This window comes from Antechinus flavipes, chromosome 6, assembly GCF_016432865.1.
Source record: "Antechinus flavipes isolate AdamAnt ecotype Samford, QLD, Australia chromosome 6, AdamAnt_v2, whole genome shotgun sequence".
Classification (NCBI taxonomy): Eukaryota; Metazoa; Chordata; class Mammalia; order Dasyuromorphia; family Dasyuridae; genus Antechinus; species Antechinus flavipes.
Window position 1 is genome coordinate 193,767,356 of NC_067403.1, and position 21,914 is coordinate 193,789,269.

Consider the following 21,914-nt stretch of genomic DNA (forward strand, 5'->3'; position numbering starts at 1 on the left):
AGAAACTACTTGGCTTTGTTAATGTATCTTCAATATTTATCACAATGCTTTGCCCAGTGTGGGCATTGAATACTTATAAATTGAGTCCTTAAAGCCTCTATGGATGATGTGGCTTAAGCAATTTAATTAAGATACCTAAAAACTTGATTTTCCCCATGCTGTTTCTATTTTATGAAGTAGCGTTATCTTCCACAGTACAGTTTAATAAATTTATATTTTAACCTATTGATGTTGTTACTATGGAATATCTGCATTTGGCAAGTAGATTAAATATTTTATAGTAGAGGTAGTTTCTCGGCTCTTTTGGCTTCCTTGATATAGCCAGTGGATTATTTACAACAATGTTCTTCTATCATTCCCTATTTTTTGTGGTCAATATATATTTTAAAATTTTAAACTGGAATTCTTTTTTTTATGATTATTATAGCTTTTTATTTCCAAGTTATATGCATGGGTAATTTTACAGCAGTGACAATTGCCAAATCTTTTGTTCCAATTTTTCCCCTCCTTTCCCCCATCACCTCCCCCCTGATGGCAGGTTGACCAATACATGTTAAATATGTTAAAGTATAAATTAAATATAAGTATACATGTCCTAACAGTTATTTTGCTGTACAAAAAGAATTGGACTTTGAAATAGTGTACTATTACTGTAGTGTACTGTAAAGAAATGAAAAATGGAGATGGACAAAAATATAGGGATTGGGAATTCTATGTAATGGTTCATAGTCATCTCCCAGAGTTCTTTCGCTGGATGTAGCTGGTTCAATTCATCACTGCTCTATTGGAACTGATTTGGTTCATCTCATTGCTGGAGATGGCCACGTCCATCAGAATTGGTCATCATACAATATTGTTGTTGAAGTATATAATGATCTGCTGGTCCTGCTCATTTCATTCAGCATCAGTTCATGTAAGCCTCTGGTGGAATTGTTTTTAAATGTACTTTAGCTTGTTTTCTTTTTTATTCTTATAATTTGCTAATGATTTTGACTTTGGCTTTAAACAAGCTGATCAGGTCTGACTGCAAAAAGAAAGATGATTCTGAAATTATTCCCCATATTGGTAACCTGTCTGTTTCTAGCAAGACAAAGTCTACATTTCATTTTACTTTAGTTACTTTCTATTCATCACGTCCAGCACCTATAATTGTTTTTTCCTCCTATTTTTTGAAATTAAGGCAATTCAAAAATAAAGAAAAATATCCATTGTCCTTCAGTCTTGCCAAGCTTCTCTTCAATTTCTGCAGTGATGGCGGCAGAGTGACCCAAAAAGATGGACTATGTCAGATGAATCAGTATTTCCTTCATCTCCTCAAAGAAAGTAGCATATTTTTGTGTAACCTAAAGCAAATATTGTCTTAGGTCTCTTTGTTAATATAGAATTAAACTCTTCCGATTTATTTTTGCTATCCAACCTAATCCCATTATTATATTCAAGCCACTGAGAATTAAAGTACATGCTAACTTAATGTGAAGATCTTATAAGTTGGAGCATAATCTACAATATTTCCATAGTGACTTTTTTGTAAATGTTTATTAAAATCCTGCAATATGGAATGACTACATGTCTCATGAAATGATGTCTTTTGATGCCTTTGGGCACATAGGAAAACTAATTTCAATTCTTAGGAGAACTAGTAAGCTAAATTTTCCTTTAGTTACAGTTTACTTTTATTTTCTGGCTTTATGTGTGATGAGACTTCCTTTAGTAGTACACTGACTCAATAAATCTCACATTTTGAAGAGTGTTATAGTCAGTGTACAAACATTTTCTAAAGTGCCTCTGACATGCCAGACACTATGCTAAGAGCTGCTGCTGCTTGTCCTGCATTCTCAAAGAGGACCATCACTTCAGGGGTGATGCCATGATTTACAAATGAATTGGATTTTAGTAAGGGAGGGCTGGACAAGCTAAGTATACAGCTGGGGATACAAAAAAAAGCAGAACATTCCCCAAAGAACTCAGTTTAATGAAGGAGACAACATGCGAACCTCTACATATAAACAAGCTCTATTAGAATAAACTAGAGAAAATTATCAGAAGGGAGGCAAGGGGATGAAGAAAATACTGATTCATCTGACTCAGTCCATCTTTTTGGGTCACCCTACCGCCATCACTGCAGAAACTGAAGAGAAGCTTGGCAAGACTGAAGGACAATGGATAATTTTATTTTTGAGTTGCCATAATTTTGAAAAATAGGAAGGAAAAAACCAAAGTTTCCATGTAAAGGAATTGGTTTTGTTACAGGACAGTATAAAATGGGGAAGAATTACAAGTAAAAATGTTAGTATTCTCTTCAATTTACAAACACTTTAAAGCTTGCAAAGCACTTTTCCTATGTTATCTCACCTGAACCTCAAAATAATTCTCTAAAGTAGGCAGTTATAATTATCCCCATTAATAGGTAGGAGTCTTAACCAGGATTACACAGAGATTCAGTTTCTGAGACAGAATTTAAACTTGAGTGTTTCTGACTTAAAGCCCAGTACTCTATCCATGATGGCACACAGACTTTTATAAGAATCCTCCTAAGAGTAAAATAGATGTTAGTAATTAGTAGGAAAAGTCTTATCTAGATTTGCAGGAAAGAACCAGCAATCAACTCTCCCAAACTGGGAGCATAATTTATAAATATGCTCTATAATTTTTGCTTTATTGAATATTGAAAGAGAAATATCACCATTGTTATTAATCCCGCATGATGAATGCAGTAGAAAGGAGATATTTCTAAGCTTTATGGTAGTGGCAAATGCAAAGGAAAATTTTAAAGTAGAGAAAATAAATCTGATCAAACAAAATTATTTATGCATTGTAAAAAAATTAATTTAGATTTTCAAACTCTCAATTAAGAAACTATATTTTTCATCAGCTAATTTGCATGAAAGCAATGGTCACAGCAAAAGTATATGAAAGTTTAGAAAATTTCTATGAAAACATCTTATTACAAATAGCATAGTCATATAGCAAAAGATTGATAGACAGTGACACATTACATACAATTAAATATATCTACAACTCTACGAGGTAAAGTAATTCATGTATAACATTGTTATCTTCATTCCATAAACCTTTAAGGTTCAGAGAAGCTAAACAAATTTTTGCCTAAGGTCACAGGGTAAGGAAAGGGATAAGCCAAATTTTGAAAAAGGTCTTCTGATTTCAAGTACAGTGTTTTACAATACCATTTTGACTACAACAACTTAATAAAGAATAAGATAACTACATAAGACTGGAACATTAAACTTTAAATGACATTTCAGGTCAATTATGTTTATGTGATGACTGAAAGAAAACCATATGCATGATAGGTTTTAGGATTTTCCCCAACCAATATTCCTCAACAAATCTATGTTAAAATGAAGATGAAATATGTGGTTTTAGTTTTAAAGATTATTTTTAGGATCCTGAAATCCATTTTATGTATTTTTTTATAGTGCTAAACTTCACTTCTTAATGGAAGGATTAGGCACAGTATGGAAAAATATCTCAATTAATGTGATATTTTTAGCCATGCATAAAAATTCACAAATTACAAAAGCAACATTGATAAAGTAATAGGGAGTAAGATTAGAAAAACTTGTAGGGTAAAGGCTGTCTTTGAAAACAAAATAATAATATTAAAAACCAAAACATTCAACCTCATTGATTTAGTGAAAAAGAACTATGATGACTATGTAACTTTACCCATATAAACATGTAGTAGAGTCCAAAAAAAAAAATCTTCTAAACATTATTTTTCACCTTGAAAAAAAAATTTAAATTATTTATACAAGAAAAAAATAAAATTTAAAAAGCAGGCTACTATTAAAATGTTAGGTCTAATGAAAAGTTGATAATACAAGCTGCTAAACTCAAAAAAAATATTGTGATTTCCAAAGAAAAAGCTAACTGAACTATTTAGGTCAGAAGTAGGTCTTTGATGGAAATACTGTAGAATCAGACGAGTCAAAAATGCCACACTCAGTCAATACAACACTTTCAAGTGAGGCCCAAACCAGGAGAGAAAAAAAAACCCTCTTTGGGATATAATTAACAAAACAAATAAATATACGAAAAAACGAGGAGGCAGCTAAATGGCACCGTGGATAGAGCACAAGGTCTGGAGTCAGAAAGACTCCTCTTTCTGAGTTCAAATCTGGTCTCAGACACTTACTATTTGGGTGATCCTAGGCAGGTCACTTAACTGTTTGCCTCAGTTCCTCATCTGTAAAATAAACTGAGTAAGGAAAGAACAAACCACTCAAGTATCTTTGTCAACAAAATTTTAAATGGGTCATTAAAAGTGGGGATACAACTAAAACAAAAGAGAAACAACAGCAACAATAAAACATCGATAACATTACATTTAAAACCAAGTTAAAATGTTGCCTTTGGGATTCCTTATATATGGCTTAATAGTTCTCATTTCCTATTATAATTTCATATCATTGCTGCAGAAGAAGCAAAACAATTAACTTTATTTACACTTTATAAGATCAAAAAAGACGATACTTACTACAAACCTACTATGCACTTTTTCCAAAATTCTCTTTTCATTTAATGCCATTGATTCTCCTTTCCTCTTCTTAATTCTCTTTTTTTCTAGTTTTTTACAAGCATACATTTTTCCTGTTGCCCGTACTTGGCAGGCACACACCTAAAGGAGGAAAAAAAAGATTCATATACTCCTGATGTTTTCTAGGTTAAAATGAACATCTATTTTATTAATTTTATTTTAAAATATTTTCTTTCTTCCAAATCTATCTATAGCAACAAAGAACAGAAAAATTAAATCAAGAAGACCATTAGAAATCTGTAAGCAGGTTAGAAAGACACGTTAAAATTTAAATATGGCATATTCATTGAACTCACATTGTTCTTTCAAAGACTATAAGCTGGTGACTAGGTCTGAAGTCAGAAGACTAGCATTTCAGCACCATCAATGATATTTCCTGTCTTACAGTACAACTGGAAGCAAATTACAATCTTCAAACTCAATTTTCTCACTAATAAAATGGGGATGAAATTCGAATTGTCCCCCTCAAAGAGTAATAGAAGGAAAACGCAAGACAAATGTGAACTATCATTATTTTAAATTTAAATTATACTAAATGAAAAAGAAAAAAATGCCAAGATAGAAAGTCAATACATTTTTTAAATTTTAGTAATTCTCTACTGCCTCTAGCATTAAATACAAATTACTCTTTCAGCTTGCTGAACTTCTCTCCCCTTCTAGACAATTCATATGACAGTTCTTTCCTTCATCTCACTCCTATTCTGTACTCTTTGCTCCAGTCACACTGGTCAATTTCCTCACACTCTACCTCTATCCATAATGTCTTAGCACAGGCTGGAATGAATACGAGGAATTCACAATTCAGGCCCTTTTAACAGCTAGTCCACCATCACTGAACAGAGAGAGTATTTTCCTGGATCCCTGAGTAGTTGTTGTTCTCTTCAAATGCTATTTCTTTTCTGTGCAAATGTACCTGACTCCTTCCCAATGACAAAATACTTCTCGAGACAGAAGGTTGTTTTTCATTGTTTTTATCTCTGATGCCTAGCTGGGTAGCAGCTACTAAGTAAATATTTATTGAATTTAATACTGAGGCAAAGAAAGAACTTCAATAATATTGGAAGAATTATTTAGAAACCTATTTTTCAGGAGCTGATTCCACTTAAGTTTTATAACCTTTTAAAATCAGATAATTTAGATCTGTCTTTCGAAGGTGACAAGAAATAGAGAGAATTTATAAGGACAATAGTATTGTTTGTAGCAGCCCTTTTTTGTAGTGGCACAGAACTGGAAACTGAGTGGATATCCCACAGTTGGAGAATGACTGAATAAGTATGATGTAATGAATGTTATGGAATATTTTCTTCTATTAGAAATGATCAGCAACATGATTTTAGAAAAGCCTGAAGAGACTTAACATGAATTGATACTGAGTGAAGTGAGTAGAACCAAGAGAACATTGTACAGGCAGAGATTCCAAACATGGCTACCATGTGAGGACCCTCTGTCCACTGGACCCTCTGTCCAGTGCCCTCCTTATCTCTACCTTCGCCTATACTTTAACTTTGCTTATCTAATAATAAACCTCTTTTATCAATCTAAAAAAAAAAAAAAAAAAAAAAAAAAAGAGAACATTGTACATGGCAACAATAAGATTATATGATGATCAATTCTGATGGACTTGGCGTTTTCCAATAATGAACTTGCAATGGAGAGAGCCATCTGTATCCAGAGAGAGGACTACAGGAACTGAATGTGGATAACAATATAGTATTTACTCCTTTTTGTTGTTTGTTCACTTTTTTCCTGGCTTTTAGATCTGATTCTTCTTGTGCAGCATGACAAATGTGAAAATATGCTTAGAAAAAGTGCACATGTTTAACATATGCTGGATTGCTTGCTGTCTAAAGGAGGGAACAGGGAGAAGGGAAGGAGAAATATTTGGAATATAAGGTTTTGCAAGATTGAACTTTGAAAATTAGCTTTGCATACATTTTGAAAATAAAAAGCTATTATTAAAAAAATAGGTCCAACTTGGTGTCCAAGTTGGAAAACATATTAGGCATTTACATAATGATTAATCAATGCATATATTATAACCTATATTCAGGAATCTGAACAATTACAAGAAAAATTACCCATCTTTTGAAAAGTCAAACTGCTCAAATAAAGACACCAATCTAGACCATTTAAATGACAATGAAAATGAAAATGAAAAAATTATTGCTTCCCAATGACATTATGTGCTTACCTTACGCCAGGCACTGCACTAAGTGTGAGGGATACAAATAAGAAAAAAAGAGAGTTCCTGCCCTCAAGGAGCTTACAATCAAAGGATAAAGAAAACACATGTAGAAAGCTAAAGGGGGAAAGGGGAGAGAAGGAATCTCATTGAAGTGTGATGGATAAGTCAAATTAGTTCAAAATAAATCTAGTTGGGTAGGAAATGGGATGCTTAATTTGTCCTTATTCCTTATATGGAGTTTATGGATCCATCCACCAAACGGAGAGGAAGAAGATGCAGATAAGGTTTTAAATACCAATCTTGCTGGATTATAAAATTTATCAATGATCAGTTTTTTTTTTTTTTTAAAAGAGCATGGTGGAGAAATCAAATTAGTCTACAAATCTTTGTGAAATAATCAATGACCTTATTTAATAGTATATTAATGATACTTTGAAAACTTTTCAGAGATATGTGTGGGAAAAAAAAGGAAATTAATTCTTATTAGGAGGGGGGCTTATTTGTTCCATTTAGCACTGGTCAACTTTTTGGAGGGGAAGAACAGTACATGTGTGAGGTGATAAGGGTTAAGTGACTTACTCAGGGTCACAAAACTAGTTATTATTAAGTGTCTGAGGCCAGATTTGAAATTGGGTCCTCCTGACTCCAGGACCAGTGCTCTATCCATATGTACCATATAGCTGCTCCTAGCTCTAGCCAAATTTAATTAGACTTTTATTAGCTCTCTAACATGAAGTTTTGGTTTTCAATTGCATAGATATTTCTTTGCACTGCATAGATTCCATGCAATAATTCCTTTGTTTTAAAATGGTAGTTTATTTTTCCAAATACTTACAAATATAGTTTTCAACATTTACCTTTGTAAAACTTTGTGTTTAAAATTTTTCTCCCTCTTTTCTTTTCACCCCCCAAGACAGCAAGCAGTCTGATATAAGTTAAACATATGCGATTACTCTAAACATATTTCCATATTCATCTTGTTGCCCACACACAAAAAATCTGATCAAACAAGAACAAAAAAGCGAAAATGCTATGCTTTGATCCACATTCAATCTTCATAATTCCCTCTCTGGATGTGGATAGCACTTTCCATTACAAGTCTATTGGAATTGCCTTGAATCACCTCTCATGGTTGAAGATAGCCAAGTGCATCACACTTGATCATCACATAATCTTCTTGTTACTGACACACAAAATTTCTTACAAGAACTCCTTGTTTCAAAATAAATTTCCATAACCATATTAATAATACAGCAAAAAAGAAAAGAGTGGAAGATCACATTAACGTAGAAAAGAATTCAGAAGTAATTTAATCTAATCTAATTTCTAATTAATCACAATAATTTATTATTTGTTTCAAATAAAAGCTGAATGTGTTCAAGTTAGTCTACAATTTAAGTCTTGATTTTAAATGTTTCTAGTGATCTTAAAATGTTTCTCTTTTCCTCATGACAGCTACAACTTGCTAAAATATTCATGTCAGTCCTCAACATATTTATTCTAGGAGAGGCAAGAAAAAGGAATGCTTGTCCTAGAACATTTTTATTGGGATTCATAAAACTTATATTAAGTTCTAGAATAAGTGCAGTAATGAATTCTATAGAGATCATTAATCTAACACCCACTTTCATTTTATAAATGAAGAAATCAAGGTCTAAAAGGAGGATAATGGAAGAATATGCAAGAAGTATAATAATTAATATTGACTGGCATCCCTATTTTAGAGAATGGTTAAGTAGGAGAAAGCAAATACATACAAGGAGAAACCATATTAGAAATATGATAGTGAAGGATAACCTTCTCCTGTCCTGTCTAGAAAGATTCTTTACTCCATTTCTTTTTCTTTTTTTGCCTTCAAACAGGCCAGCAGCAATCTCATGGCAACAGTGATGGATTTGCAATGATACTGATGGTTAATCTGAAGGGAGAATACCTACACCAAATATAGTTGCTCCCAACCTCATATTTCTGGCTGGTTAGCTGGTAATTTTCCAAATGGCAAAAATCTTTTTTTGTTAACTCCAGCCCCTATAGTTTTTCTGGCACCAGAATACTGAGAGTAAAAGAAATCCCAGTTTCAAAAGGATGCTAACCTCCTCTTCCCAAAATTCCTCTTCAAAGCTCTTTCCAGGGAGAGTGAGTATGCCATAGGTATACCAGAGAACTAGACCATCTGTGACAAGGCTATGGATAGAGACAATATATGTCTTTATGACCTATCTACTCCTCCACAGATGTCTGAAAGAAGGGCATCAACTTTGTCATGCTAGAAAGCTCCCTTCACAAATTCCTACCCTTCTTTCTCATTCTGAAACACAATTCAAGTATATTAGAGGGGGAGACTTGTAGAGGCAAAGGCAAGGATTCTTTCTCCACTAATGAGAGAAACGTGTTTCAAGGTCACCAAAGAACCAGATTACTAATGGCAAGATCAGGCCTTGGATGAACTGCTAAATGAAGGAAAAACACTTATATTTGAAAAAATCTCCCTCATTCCTCATTCAGTGCTAAAAAGGAAGCATTCCAAATTCTTCATCTAGCAAAGTGCCCTTTGCAGTACTCCCTTCTTGGAAAAACATACCTCAAAGATGCCAGAACAAAAGACTAATGGAAGCATAGTCAAGCCCTTTTTAAAAAGCTCTATCTTCTCTTGGGAGAAACTTGCCTCAGGTATAGCAGACAATTAGACTATCAATGTTAACAATAATGCAGATCGTATGTAATTTGTCCAACAGAATACAGTTTCCTTGGGTGAAGAGAAAGTTTTCATTTTTATCTTCATTTCCTCAGTATCTACTAAGCTCAATGTCTGGCACATTCTTATCAAATAAAATAAGAGTCTTTGACTCATGAATAGGAAATGAGAAATTAGCACAGGAAATATGAGGTGGGGTTTCTGGCCAAGATGGATGCCTAATAATGAAGTCTTCAAACAGCTGTTCCCCAGAAAAAAACAGAATATTTCACCAACCAAAATAATGATCAAAAAATCCAAATGAAACATAAAACCAGCAAGAAGGCCATGGGCAAGAGGAAAGAGGTTAGTCAACAAAGTCAATGCCAGGGTAAGAAAAAAGGCCCAGCTTCCCTACACTAATGGGTTAGAGATACATAAAACCTTCAAAATCTAAAGAGAGAAAGTACAGAAGGCTCCTCTTAGAAAATCCCATGGTGGTTAGGAAGTCCTGTAGCTTCAGCACTCTTCACTTCAAAGATCCAGAGAATCTTAACTCTGGAAGGTAAAGGGAAGGCAAGAATTCAGGGGATCAAAGATGAGAACCATCAGGATTAACCACTCCACCCAGAAGTGATAGAGTCTGGCCCTGGAAAGAACTGGGAGGTTTATTTGGGAACCAAAGCTACAGAGATGTCTAAGTTAAAGAAAATAACCAGTGTAAAAAATTATTGTACATCTAACTTTCTAATAACGGCAAGCAACAACTCAAAGAAAACAATAGATTCTTCACAAGAATTACATGAATATACAGATAAAATGAAACACGAAATAAATGAAATAAAAGTTCAGAAACAAAGAACTGGAAAGAAAATAAACAGCTCAGAAAGTAAAGAGCTAATTCTTACCCAATAAGTGGAATCCTGGAAAACCAGAATAGCATAGAAACCAATGACTCCATGAGAGAGCAAGAAATAGTAGAACAAAATTTAAAAATGTTAAAATTAAGGAAAATGTAAGAATCATATAGAAAAAGAAAAAAAAAAACTCGAAAAACAAGTCAGGGAGAGATAAGTTAAGAATCAATGGATTTCCTGAAAATTACAGTTAACCATTCACACCCCACCCCACCCCAAGCCTACATATTGATAATCATAAACCACCCAGATCTATTAAAATCAGAAATTAAAGACAGAAAGAACCCACTGTTCACATCTTAAAAGATATCTCAAAAGGAAAAATCCCAGGAATGTCTTAGCCAAAATTCAGAGCTTCCTCATTAAAGGAATCACGCTGTAAGATTCCAAAAAGTTGTTCATATATCAAAGATCTATAGTCAGGATTCACACAAAACCACTTTAGATGAAAGAAGATCTTGGGGAAAAATTCCAAAAAGCAAAAGATATACAGGCTTATAACCTAAGAACAACTTACCCTGCTAAGATGAGTATAATCTGAAAGGAAAATAAAATAGATCTTTAATGGGGTTAAGGATATTCAAGTATTTTTGCTGAAAAGGCCAGCAGTAATTAGGAACTCTTAAATGCAAAAACAAAAGTCCAAAGAAATTTTAAAACATAAATTTGAGTAATTAGAAAGAGCTACAGAATGATAGAATATAAACATTTTTATAGTGGAAGAGAAATGAATGTTCCCTTCAGAATCTTAATGTTTTCAACATGTATTGAGGGAGTAAAACAATGACAACATAAAAAAATTACCAAAAGAAAAAAAACTCTTTATTCTGGTGGAGTCAAATTTTTAAAGAAAAATAAGTATCATAATTCATAAATTAGTCTCAAAAACGGAAAAAAGAAAGCATGCTATCAGAATCCTGATATGAGGAAAAAATATATATCAAATATCTAAACCAGGGAAAGATAAACTCAGAAAAAAAACTATAGGCCAATATCATTAACATTGACTTTAAAATTTTAAACAAAATCCTGCTATAATAATTTAACCAAAAAATCACTGATTATGACCAAATGGAATTTATAAGAGGGATGGCAAGGACAGATCAACAATAGTAAAGCAATCGACATAATTAAATCTTACTAAAACCCAAAACATTCAAAACCACACAACCATCTCAATAGATGCAGAAAAAAATCTTTTACAAAATACAATACTCTTTTATGCTAAAAATCCCACCAAGCATAAAAATAGAAGGGCGCTTTCTTTTTTAAAAAAACTAGCATTAAAAAAAAGCATTAAAACCATATTTTTCATATGCAAGAAAATAAACTAAAACATTTTCCAGGAGTAAAGTAAGCATTTTACTCTCTACAATATTATTTGATATGGCTCTGAAAATGTAAGCAATAGTAATAAGAGAAAGGAATTGAAAAAATAAAGATAAAGATAAAAATAAAGAAAAAGATTGTTTGCTTATGATATGATGTCTTACTTAGAAAATCTTAGAGAATCAGCAAAGATATTAACTGAAAACACAGTGTAAACAAAGTTGCAGGCTGCCAAATAAATGCTCAAAAATCAATCACACTAGCAAAATAACTGTATGAATATGTATACATATATTGTATTTATCATATAATTTAACATATTGGTCTACCTGCCATCTGAGGGAGGGAGTAGGAGGAAGGAGGGGAAAGATTGGAACAAAAGGTTTTGTAATTGTCAATGCTGAAAAATTACTCATGCATACATCTTGTAAATAAAAAGCTATAATTAAAAAAAAATCAATAGCATTTTTGCATAACAATAACAAAACACAAGAAGTAATAATACCTAGCAATAGCTATTAATTATATATACTATGCTATTAATATCATTATTAAAATCTAAAATCTTGATAGCATTGACTACATAGAAGGCAGTATGTAAATGCTTTCATGATTATCATCTCATTTCATTTTCGCAGGAATACTGAAAAGTAGATGTTAATATTATGAGCCTTCTTGTGATGACGAAACTGAGGCAAATAAAGATTGGAAGACTTGCTTGTGGCAGCTACATGGTACAGTAGATAGAGCAAATCTGGTCTGAAGCAGTAATACTTTCTAGCTATGTGACCATGTCACCAAAGTTATTGGGGAAGGAAAGAGAAGGGAGGAGGGAGAGAGAGAAGGTAAGGGGGTAGGGGGGAGAGAGACAGAGGAAGAGAAGGAGGCAGGGAGGGATAACCTGCAAATTGGGAAAAACAACAAAAATGGCAATAATCAATGGAAAGACAGGTATTCTAATACAAATAATTTTAGACAACAATTTGGAATTATGCAAATCCATTTTTTGAGCCAGATTATAAAATTTAAAAACCCCAAGAAAGCTACTGATAAAAGAAAAAAAAACTAATCCCATATATTCCAAAATACTTGTGGTAGCACTTTTTTTGATAACTAAGAATTGGAAACAAAGTAGCTACCCATCAATTGGGTTACACTTAACCAAACTGTGATACATGAATGTAATGGAATATTGCTATGTGATAAGGATGCATGTGATGAAAAGATATGAATGGAAAGATCTGAAATGATGCAGAAAGTAATCAGAGTCAAGAAAATATACATAGTAACACAAAAATGTAAATGGAAGGAACTACCTACCCTAAATCAAAAATAAATATAATAAAATTATAAAGACTGAGTAGGATTCTAAAGAATTGATATGAAAGGACACCCTAAAATCACTCCTTTGAGGGAAGGGGCTGACAGGTATTATAGACTATAATTACTCTTAGATGTAGTAAGGCATTTTTGGTATTATGATGTCATCCAGCACTATATGATGGACATAACTCTGGTCTTTGAGTCAAAGGATCTATGGTTTAAGTCTCTCCTCTGACACTTGGCATATATCAAATTCTGGGCCTCAGTTTTCTGAAATTTAAAATGGCAACTGAACTGCCAATGTTACAAGGTTATAATAAAGGCACTTTGCAAACATATACTAATGTCAAGATATCTGTATCTATATGATTACAATTATTTGTTGTGTATATTCTCTTTTACTACACTGTAATTTTCTAGACTGTAAATTCTATGATGGATGGGACCTTAAAATTTTTATTTCACTTCAACACCCTGTATATCATTGTTCTATAGAAAGCAGGCGTTTAACAATCAACAAATACATGTATTTTAAATATGCTCACAAATATTCTGTACAACAACTGAGAGATTATGATAACATTTCTTTCTCAACCAACTGTGCTTAACAATTACAGTGAATGCCATCTAAAAGATATATTTGAGTATTTGAAGTCTATTTGGTAAAAAGGCTGTAATGTACAAATTAGAATAGTCTCTTTAAAAGATTTTGCTGTATTCCCAATCTTTATAGTAATTACTGATTTGGGTGACAAATAATTCATGTTCAAACTAATCTGAATTACAATTGTAAGTAAAGCTGAACAAAGCTGAAATTCTAATATATGTGAAATTTTTATGACACAACTATATTTAATAAAGATGGAACAATCTTAAGTCATGATAGATTAAAAGCTGGTCCTAAGAGAACAAGTAGGGGTGGTAAAATATAGCCTTTTGAGACATTTGAGGAGAAATCATTCAGATATAAGGGAATAAGTCCTTTGATATGATGAAACTTATTTTTACATACTTATCAAATGCCTTTTATTAACATCCAATGGCGATTTTTATAGATATTTTGGAATGCTCATTAAAAAATTAGCAGCAAAGAATATTCATTAGGTAAATCAATATTGGCCTAATATTTTCATTATAGCTGATGCTTTGCAATTCACTTTTCATTTTGTCTCTCAAGAATTGCTGCTGATACTTGTTCTTCCATTACTCACCTCTCCAAATCCTCCTTTTCCTAGAACTCTGTAATGTCTAAATGTATTTTTTGTTACAGGTTGCCTAGAAGGTAAAAAAACAAAAACAAAACATAGATTAGATTTCTTATATTATATGTCTACTTTAAAACAAACCAATCAAATTTTTGCTTGACCCTAACTGACTAAAAGATCAGTATCTTTCCTTTGGCTAAGTGATCCTGTGGAAGAGGACACCTAAATGGTCAAATGACACAATGGGTGCTCAGGGTCAAGATCTAGGGAGCCCTCTAGAGGAATAATCTACAAGAAATAAAGACTGTTTCTAGTGGGATGAATCCTAATAAAGAAGGACCTTCCGATTTTTCCAGGAGATTTTCAACCCATCAATCCTTATTAAATCTGAGTACTAATATCAGCAAATGATACAGGGGAAAAGGGTTCCTATCTACAGTAAGACGATCTGTCTACTTCCTGAATGTCCCCACTCCAGCACAACTACTGTAGAAAAGCTAGGCCATGTTTTTTTATATCCAGGATATGCTAACTTTACTATTATTTTCATTAAATTTTATTAAGCACAAAAAGGAGGAAAAGGATACATGAAAAGGAAATAAATAGCATTCTAAAGAATATTTCTGTCATTTTCGTTTGGTTTTCTAAGTAAAAATAAAAAAGTAATTGGAATGAATGATTTTCCCAAAGATCTTATAAATTCTAATTGCTTAACTGACTCACCTAGAAGGCCAAAATACATTTTAAAAAAAATTAAGACAACATATAAAACTGAACCAAGAAAAATTTTATTACTTATTTCACTGATTTCAGCACCAAAGTCTTATTACTAACTTTCAAGAATAAATAAATAAAGTAATAAGGAGTTTCCCTCATAGAATTCTATATAATTATAATGAAATTTACATAAAACATTAAAGGTTGCTATTTCTATCACGAACAATGTAAAAAACAAAACCAAAACACACCATACCTTTCTAACCATTTCCACTGTAAAAATCGAGAGAAAAACAAGCTTTCTTGGTACTCCTCAAATGGTCTTCCACTTAAATAATCATGGACAACCCTAGAAAAATATTTTACACAGTTATATCTTTCTACATTATAACTTTATGTTGATGGATCAACACAAATAGCAAGCTATTTATCATAAAAGAAGTGGTTACATGGAATTTTGCAGAACTCAGAGAATAAAATTTATTATGCAATGAAGTAAATTTGGAATCCTAACTTTCTAGTACTCATGCTATCACTGGTGCTATTACACTGCTACTGAAACACTCACCTGGGGTTTGAGAATGCATTTTTAATTTAAAAAAAAAAAAAGGAAAATGGGGGACAGCTAGGTGGTGCAGTAGATAGAGCACTAGCCCTGAAGTCAGGATGACCTGAATTCAAATCTGGTCTCAAACATATAAGACTTTCTAGTTGTGTTGTGTGACCCTGGGCAAGTTACTTAAATCTTCACTGCCTCAGTGTAAAAAAAAAAAAAAGAAAAGAAAAAAAAGAGAAAAAATTTCCTTAGTCGAGGAAGATAATGGATAGCAGTATTATTATCTATAATACAAATTTATATATTAACAAACAAAATAATTATATAGTAAAAACTAAATTGACCTACAATTGTATTTGAAGGGACCATTCCTTTTTATACTTTGGGCTACAGTTCAATATATTTAGGTTCATGTTTCTTCTGTTGTTTTTTTGATACTTGGTTCTATCACATAGTTGTTTTTAAAAATAAATTAGAAATAGTATGAAATATTGCAATGATTGTGTAAATATTTACATTTAAATCAATGAAATTCAATTTACAATTTCAAATTTACAAAATAAACTTTTCAATCATTCTTTTAAATCTCTATCAATATTCTCTGACAAATCATTATTTTTTTCTCATATAATCAGTGCAAGCACTCCTAGTTTTACTTTTTTTGCTTTACTTTATAATGGTATTTATTTTTTATATTTTTCATACTTGTCAATGCATTATAACTTTAGCTTATAGCATTAATTTATTATTTAATCAATTCCCCACTGTTTAATTTTGAGGCCACAATATAGATCAAGAAAATACAAAAATAAAAACAAATCCTAGTTTTAAAGTACCAAATATTTTGGAATTCAATGGGAATGCATATAAGTTGTATCAATACCATCATAAAACCACAATGACTGAAATAAGAATTAAATAATATCCAAGAATGTATCAGATATGGGGGAAAATTACATATAAGATGTAATTTGTTTCCATTGACTTAATCCTCTTCAGCCTCCTATGATGTAAGATGCAAGATTTATCTCTATTTAATAAAAAGAAGTGGAAGTGGAAGACCCAAAATTAATTTATGCAACACAAATCAAAATAACAAGAGAGTTTCTTCACAGAATTCAATAAAAAATTACAATGGAATTTATATGGAAAAACAAGCAGGTAAAGACATAGAGGGATGCTGAGGGGGAGGGGGAAAGGGATCTAAAGAATGTGCTCTTATTGTTCATGTCTTTAAAACATGTTACAAAGCTGTACTTTTCAAAACTATTTGGTATTGGGCAAAAAAGAAATATAATAGACCAATGGATCGAAGAATAGCAGATTTACAGATGCAAAGAACATTAAAACTAGTTAATTACAGCATTTTCACTTTACATATTAGGGATAGAAACCCCAAGGAAGGAAGTGATGGGTTTTCAAAGTAAACCCTCTTTTGAGAATAAATTGAGTCTTCTGTCCTATAGAATGGACAACAAAAAACATAAAAAATGAAAGAAATTAAAACTGGTTAAAAAAGATAGTTTAACAAATATCCCTAAAAAATGTGAATCTGTCTATATATATATTTATATAGACGGACAAATCAATACAAGATAGTTTTAAACTCACATCTCACACAATATACCTCAGTAAGTTACAGTTTAATGAAAGGCTTAAATGTATATTAAAAAGTGCCCCAAAACAAAACCACCTACAAACAAAAAAAAGTAGAAAAAAATTATACAATGTATGATAAGGAGATGACTATTTTTCAATAAACAGAAATTGTAAAGAGAGAGATAGTTGTTCCTGATTTTATACACACACACACACACACACACACACACACACACACACACTAATGCAATAAAAATAACACAATGAAAAGGAGATTTTTGGGGGGTAAATTTTAACAAAAATCCAAAGTTATAAAAAGAGGTCACAATGGTCAAATTCAATTTACCTTAACAAACACTGGGAAAAACACTTCAGTTCACTAATAATCACATGCAAATTAAAACAACATTGAAGGAACATCTTCTACTTGAAACTCAGTACTGGTGGGGTTATAATGCAAACAGGTATATCCTATAGTCCCTTACCCCTACTTTATAAATAATTTTCCTAGTTTTGCTCAATTTACTCTGCACTGGTACATATAAATCTTTCTAGGTTTCTTTGAATTAATCTCTTTCATCATTTCTTACAGAATTAAATTAAATTCCATTAAATTCTTAAACAATAATTTGCTAAGCCATTTTCAAATTGATGAGCACCCATTGAACTGTAACAAAATATGCCACTGTAAATATATTTGTACCTGAGTCCTCTTCCCCTGCCTTTGAACTCTTTGGGACTGGTTATGCTATTACTGGGTCAAAGGATAGGAACAATTTAATGACTTTTGAGGTATGATTATTAATTTTCTCTTCATTCTATGCATTAATTTTAGTTATCTTTCTTATCAACACCTAATCTTGAAGATGTAATTTGTTTCGACTGACTTAATTCTCTTCGGCCTCCTAAGATGTAAGATGCAAGATTTGTCTCTATTTAATAAAAAGAAATGTTTACTGAAATTCTGATCTCTACTTAATGCTTTTCAATTGCACTGGAGGAAAGATGATAGTGGATACAGAACTGATCTTGAAGCTAAAAAATCCTGGGTTCAATCTCTGATACATGCTAGCGTTGAGAACCTGGGCAAGTCCCTTAACACTCAATGCTCCAGGAAATGTTAAGTTTGTGAATTGTAGCAGGAATTTTAATTTCTTCTCCCTGGAATTTCCTGTATCAGAAGTCACAAATCAAATCCCTACCCCTATCTCTATCCCATCCAGTCCTTAAATAAAATAGGATGACAGGCAAAGGTGATTTAAATACTTCTAACCAGGAAAGACAATAGCAGTGGCCATAGTATCACAATGTCTGGTCTACTGAAGAACTAATATTCTAAACTTCTTTTCCCACAAACACGGTTGACCAAAATCCTAGATATACAGAAGGATTTATATTTAATTGACAAAGGGATTCACTCTGTGGACATAAGTCATAAGACCTCTCATCCTTTCAATCATATGTGTCTGCCTTATTTTAAAGCATCCACAGAGAGAGAACTGAAAATAAAGATATAATTTATTTTCTCATCCAAATTCACAGATCTGTTGGGGTGGATTCCAGGTTATGAATATCATGACAAGAGGAACTTTTAGTGACTATTACTTATAAGTTCTGGTATTGGAAGTATCTCCAAATAGTTGTACGATTCTGTTGACATTACATCTAATATTCATCAGTGACATAAGGCTAATGCTATCCTTCCAACAACCACAGAAAGCTATTAGGAAGATCTTGAAGTATAGATGAAAAAGCATTTTACATTTTTAATGTAAAAGGATTTTAGAAATGCTACATGATAATGAACCATAAGCACTAAAGGATTGTAAAATCTAGGAAAACTTCAACTGAGGTTAATACAAAAACTCCCTAGGGGCCCAGATTGATGAGATCCGGGCTATTGCAATTTGCATATTTCCATAATGCTTCTAGATCTTAAGACCAATCCACAAAGTCCTATATGATTTGAGCCTCTGTTACCTTAGAAGTTGGTCATTGTTTTTTCCACACATGCAAAGGGATTAATTCATTCGAGGTTCCAGAAAAATGATGTTTTCAGGGAAGTTTACATTTAATTAATAAGTTATTTTCAAGCTTAAGAATAAAATGCTGGGATAAAGAACAGGCAGAATATTGAAGCAACATAAATCATAGGACATTTTAGTTCAACTCATAATTCTTTAGTTCATTATTTATTTGCTCTTACTTTTGAGCCTATTTGCTTTCACTTAAAAGTAAACTGACTAGGAAATGTTATCTTAATTTTGAAAATATCCTGATAATATTTGTCAAGAGGGTTTTGTTTTTTTTTAAGCGACAGCTGGAAAAAAAAAAGTTACCTCAACATTTGGTCAAAGTAATATAATATTTTACAATTTTTGTTAATATTACAGTGTTGTTCATTCACCACTTACCTAGTACAGTCTTTAAAAAGCTCTTTGCAAGGGCTCTGCTCCAGCCTCTCTTTACATTCTTTCATTATATCCTGAGGTATTTCTGGTAAATGGGCAGCAGACTTCACATAAGACAAACAAAATACATTAGCACAATTAATAAAAATAAAATAAACCCTTTACTAGCAAAACTTGTCAAGGAAGGAAGGGGAAAAGGTTAATCAAATTAACTGATGATCATAGAGACTTAATTTCAATTTTAGCAAAATATAGATTTATACATAACTAAAACTAAAAACATAAAAACAGTTCCAATTAACTATTTTAAAATATATTCTGATTCTTACTGTTGTGAAAATTAGCTAAAAAAGTTGTTTTTATAACTCAAAACAGAAATTTTAAACTGCAAAGTCAAAAAAAAGTATAACTAATAAAAAGAAAAATGTGTAACACTCAATAAATATGAATAATTAGTACTCGAAAAATGTGAAACAGTTCAGTATATGTTAATTATCTTTTATGGGGACAAACTGTTTACATAATTCTAAAAATTATTCACTAATGCCTGTGTATCAACATGATAAACATGGAAATATGTTTTAAAAGACTGCACATATTTAACCTATATCAGATTGTTTGCTGTCTAGGGGAAAGGGAGAAAGAAAATTTTGCAACACAAAGTCTTATGAAAATGAATGCTGAAAAGTCATGTATTTGGAAAACTAAAATAGTATTGAAAGTATTTCTACATGGGGGGGGGGGAGGAGGGAGAGAGGGGAAAAAAAAAACGAAACATAAGTGATTGCAAGGGATAATGCTGTGTAAAAATTATCCTGGCATGGATTCTGTCAATACAAAGTTATTATTAAATAAAATTAAATTAAGAAAGTATTTCTACATGAATGTGTATACATATATATACACGCACACAAATTTTTAGGAATTTCTCTTGATATCTTTCTTTAATTCTATCCATCAATGTTATTCTCTCATAAGCTTTATGTTTTTTTTGAAAGCACAAGTTGCACATTCCTTAAGCCTGATCAAAAATTCAACTGCAAAAGATAATGTAATGTTAACATTAAAAAGGAAGTCTTACAGAAATTTATTCATAGAGACAACAAAAAACAATAGTTAAAAACTCCATGAATATATATTTGCTTCAGAAATTAAAAAAGAGATATTGCTGGCTCTCAGACAAATATGAAGAGCTGTCAAAAATGGATGCATAGATTTGTTTTTAAATTAAATGAGTATATTTAAAATTTTAAATTATTAAATTACCTTGAAAAGATGGAGGTGAGGGGTAAGGATACTCCAGGTACAGGGGACAGCCAATAGTACAAAGATAAAGTCATAAATATCATTAAATATGGATGACTATCTATAAAGCATGAGGAGATAAAGGTTAATAAGGCTGAAAAGGCTTATTAAAGGCTGGGGTGTCAAACTGTGAAAGATTTTAAGTGCTCAAAAGAATTTATATCTTATCCTAGAAGCTCATCAAAGATTTGTCCACAGGTGACTGGATATATACCAAACTGTTTTCTTATTCTTGGAGAAAGAAGCTGAACATCGACAGCTGGAACAACTTGTCCTCTGGATAGTCCCTTTACAGTAAAGGCTAAGGATAGATTATTATTGGTATTGCACCATTGCTTCATGACTAAAGCAATAATTTTCATGAATTTTTAACATATGCTCGTATTCTAGTGCAATCTAATTTTAAAATCAACTTTCTGACCACCTAATACTTAAGAATCTTTCATAATGGCCATAACACTGATGAGTGATGGAAGTGATTGCTGTGAGTCTTTGAAGCATATTTTTACAGAAATCAAGCTCAGGCAATCCTCTCAAGTTGGAAAAGCTGTTTGAATAAGCCTAGTGATGAACTATGTCATTTTCAAATGACCAGCTTACCTAAATATAAACTGGCTCATTACCAGAAAGTTGGTCTTCACTCAACAAATGAATTTTATTGGCTAAAGCAACCAATAAAGATTTACTATGATGTAAAGAGGTTGTAATTTGCCAAGGTTTGAATAGAAGTTTTACATCGACAAAAACAAAGATCTTGTGAAGTGTTAAAGGTATCCATAAGAAAAAAAAAATATCCAAAGTAATATAATGGAATCTGACTAGAGAGTAGAATTTAGGAAGAACTCAATCAGCAAGAGATCTGAGCAAGATAAAAAACAAATTGCCAGAGTGATGTCATTTTAGAAGCTTTTTAATCCAACTAATAGCTGCAAGAAGAAACCCCACAACAAATTAACACTGTAAATGGTCATCTAGACATTCTGAAATTTTCCAGTAGGACATAACCCACTGTATCCTGAGGCAATCTATTCTACTTTTGAAGCTAAACTTTTCTTTTTTTCAGCTCTAACCAATGCTTCTGATTCTGCTTTATGGGAATGAACAGTACAAGACAAGCCTCTTTTCCACATTAAAA

The 21,914-nt window shown here is 32.0% G+C and overlaps 1 protein-coding gene across 1 annotated transcript in view; it reads right to left on the reverse strand.

The window, feature by feature from the left end:
• The window catches only part of GRK4 (G protein-coupled receptor kinase 4), a 136,545-nt gene that overhangs the window by 45,568 nt on the left and 69,063 nt on the right, over positions 1 to 21,914 (reverse strand). Inside the window, exons 5-8 of the mRNA XM_051966494.1 lie at positions 19,478 to 19,578; positions 15,165 to 15,257; positions 14,198 to 14,261; positions 4,499 to 4,639 (exon numbers count right to left, since the gene is read on the reverse strand). Of these exons, the coding sequence (XP_051822454.1) occupies positions 4,499 to 4,639; positions 14,198 to 14,261; positions 15,165 to 15,257; positions 19,478 to 19,578 (399 nt within the window). The remainder of the gene's footprint in view (positions 1 to 4,498; positions 4,640 to 14,197; positions 14,262 to 15,164; positions 15,258 to 19,477; positions 19,579 to 21,914) is intronic.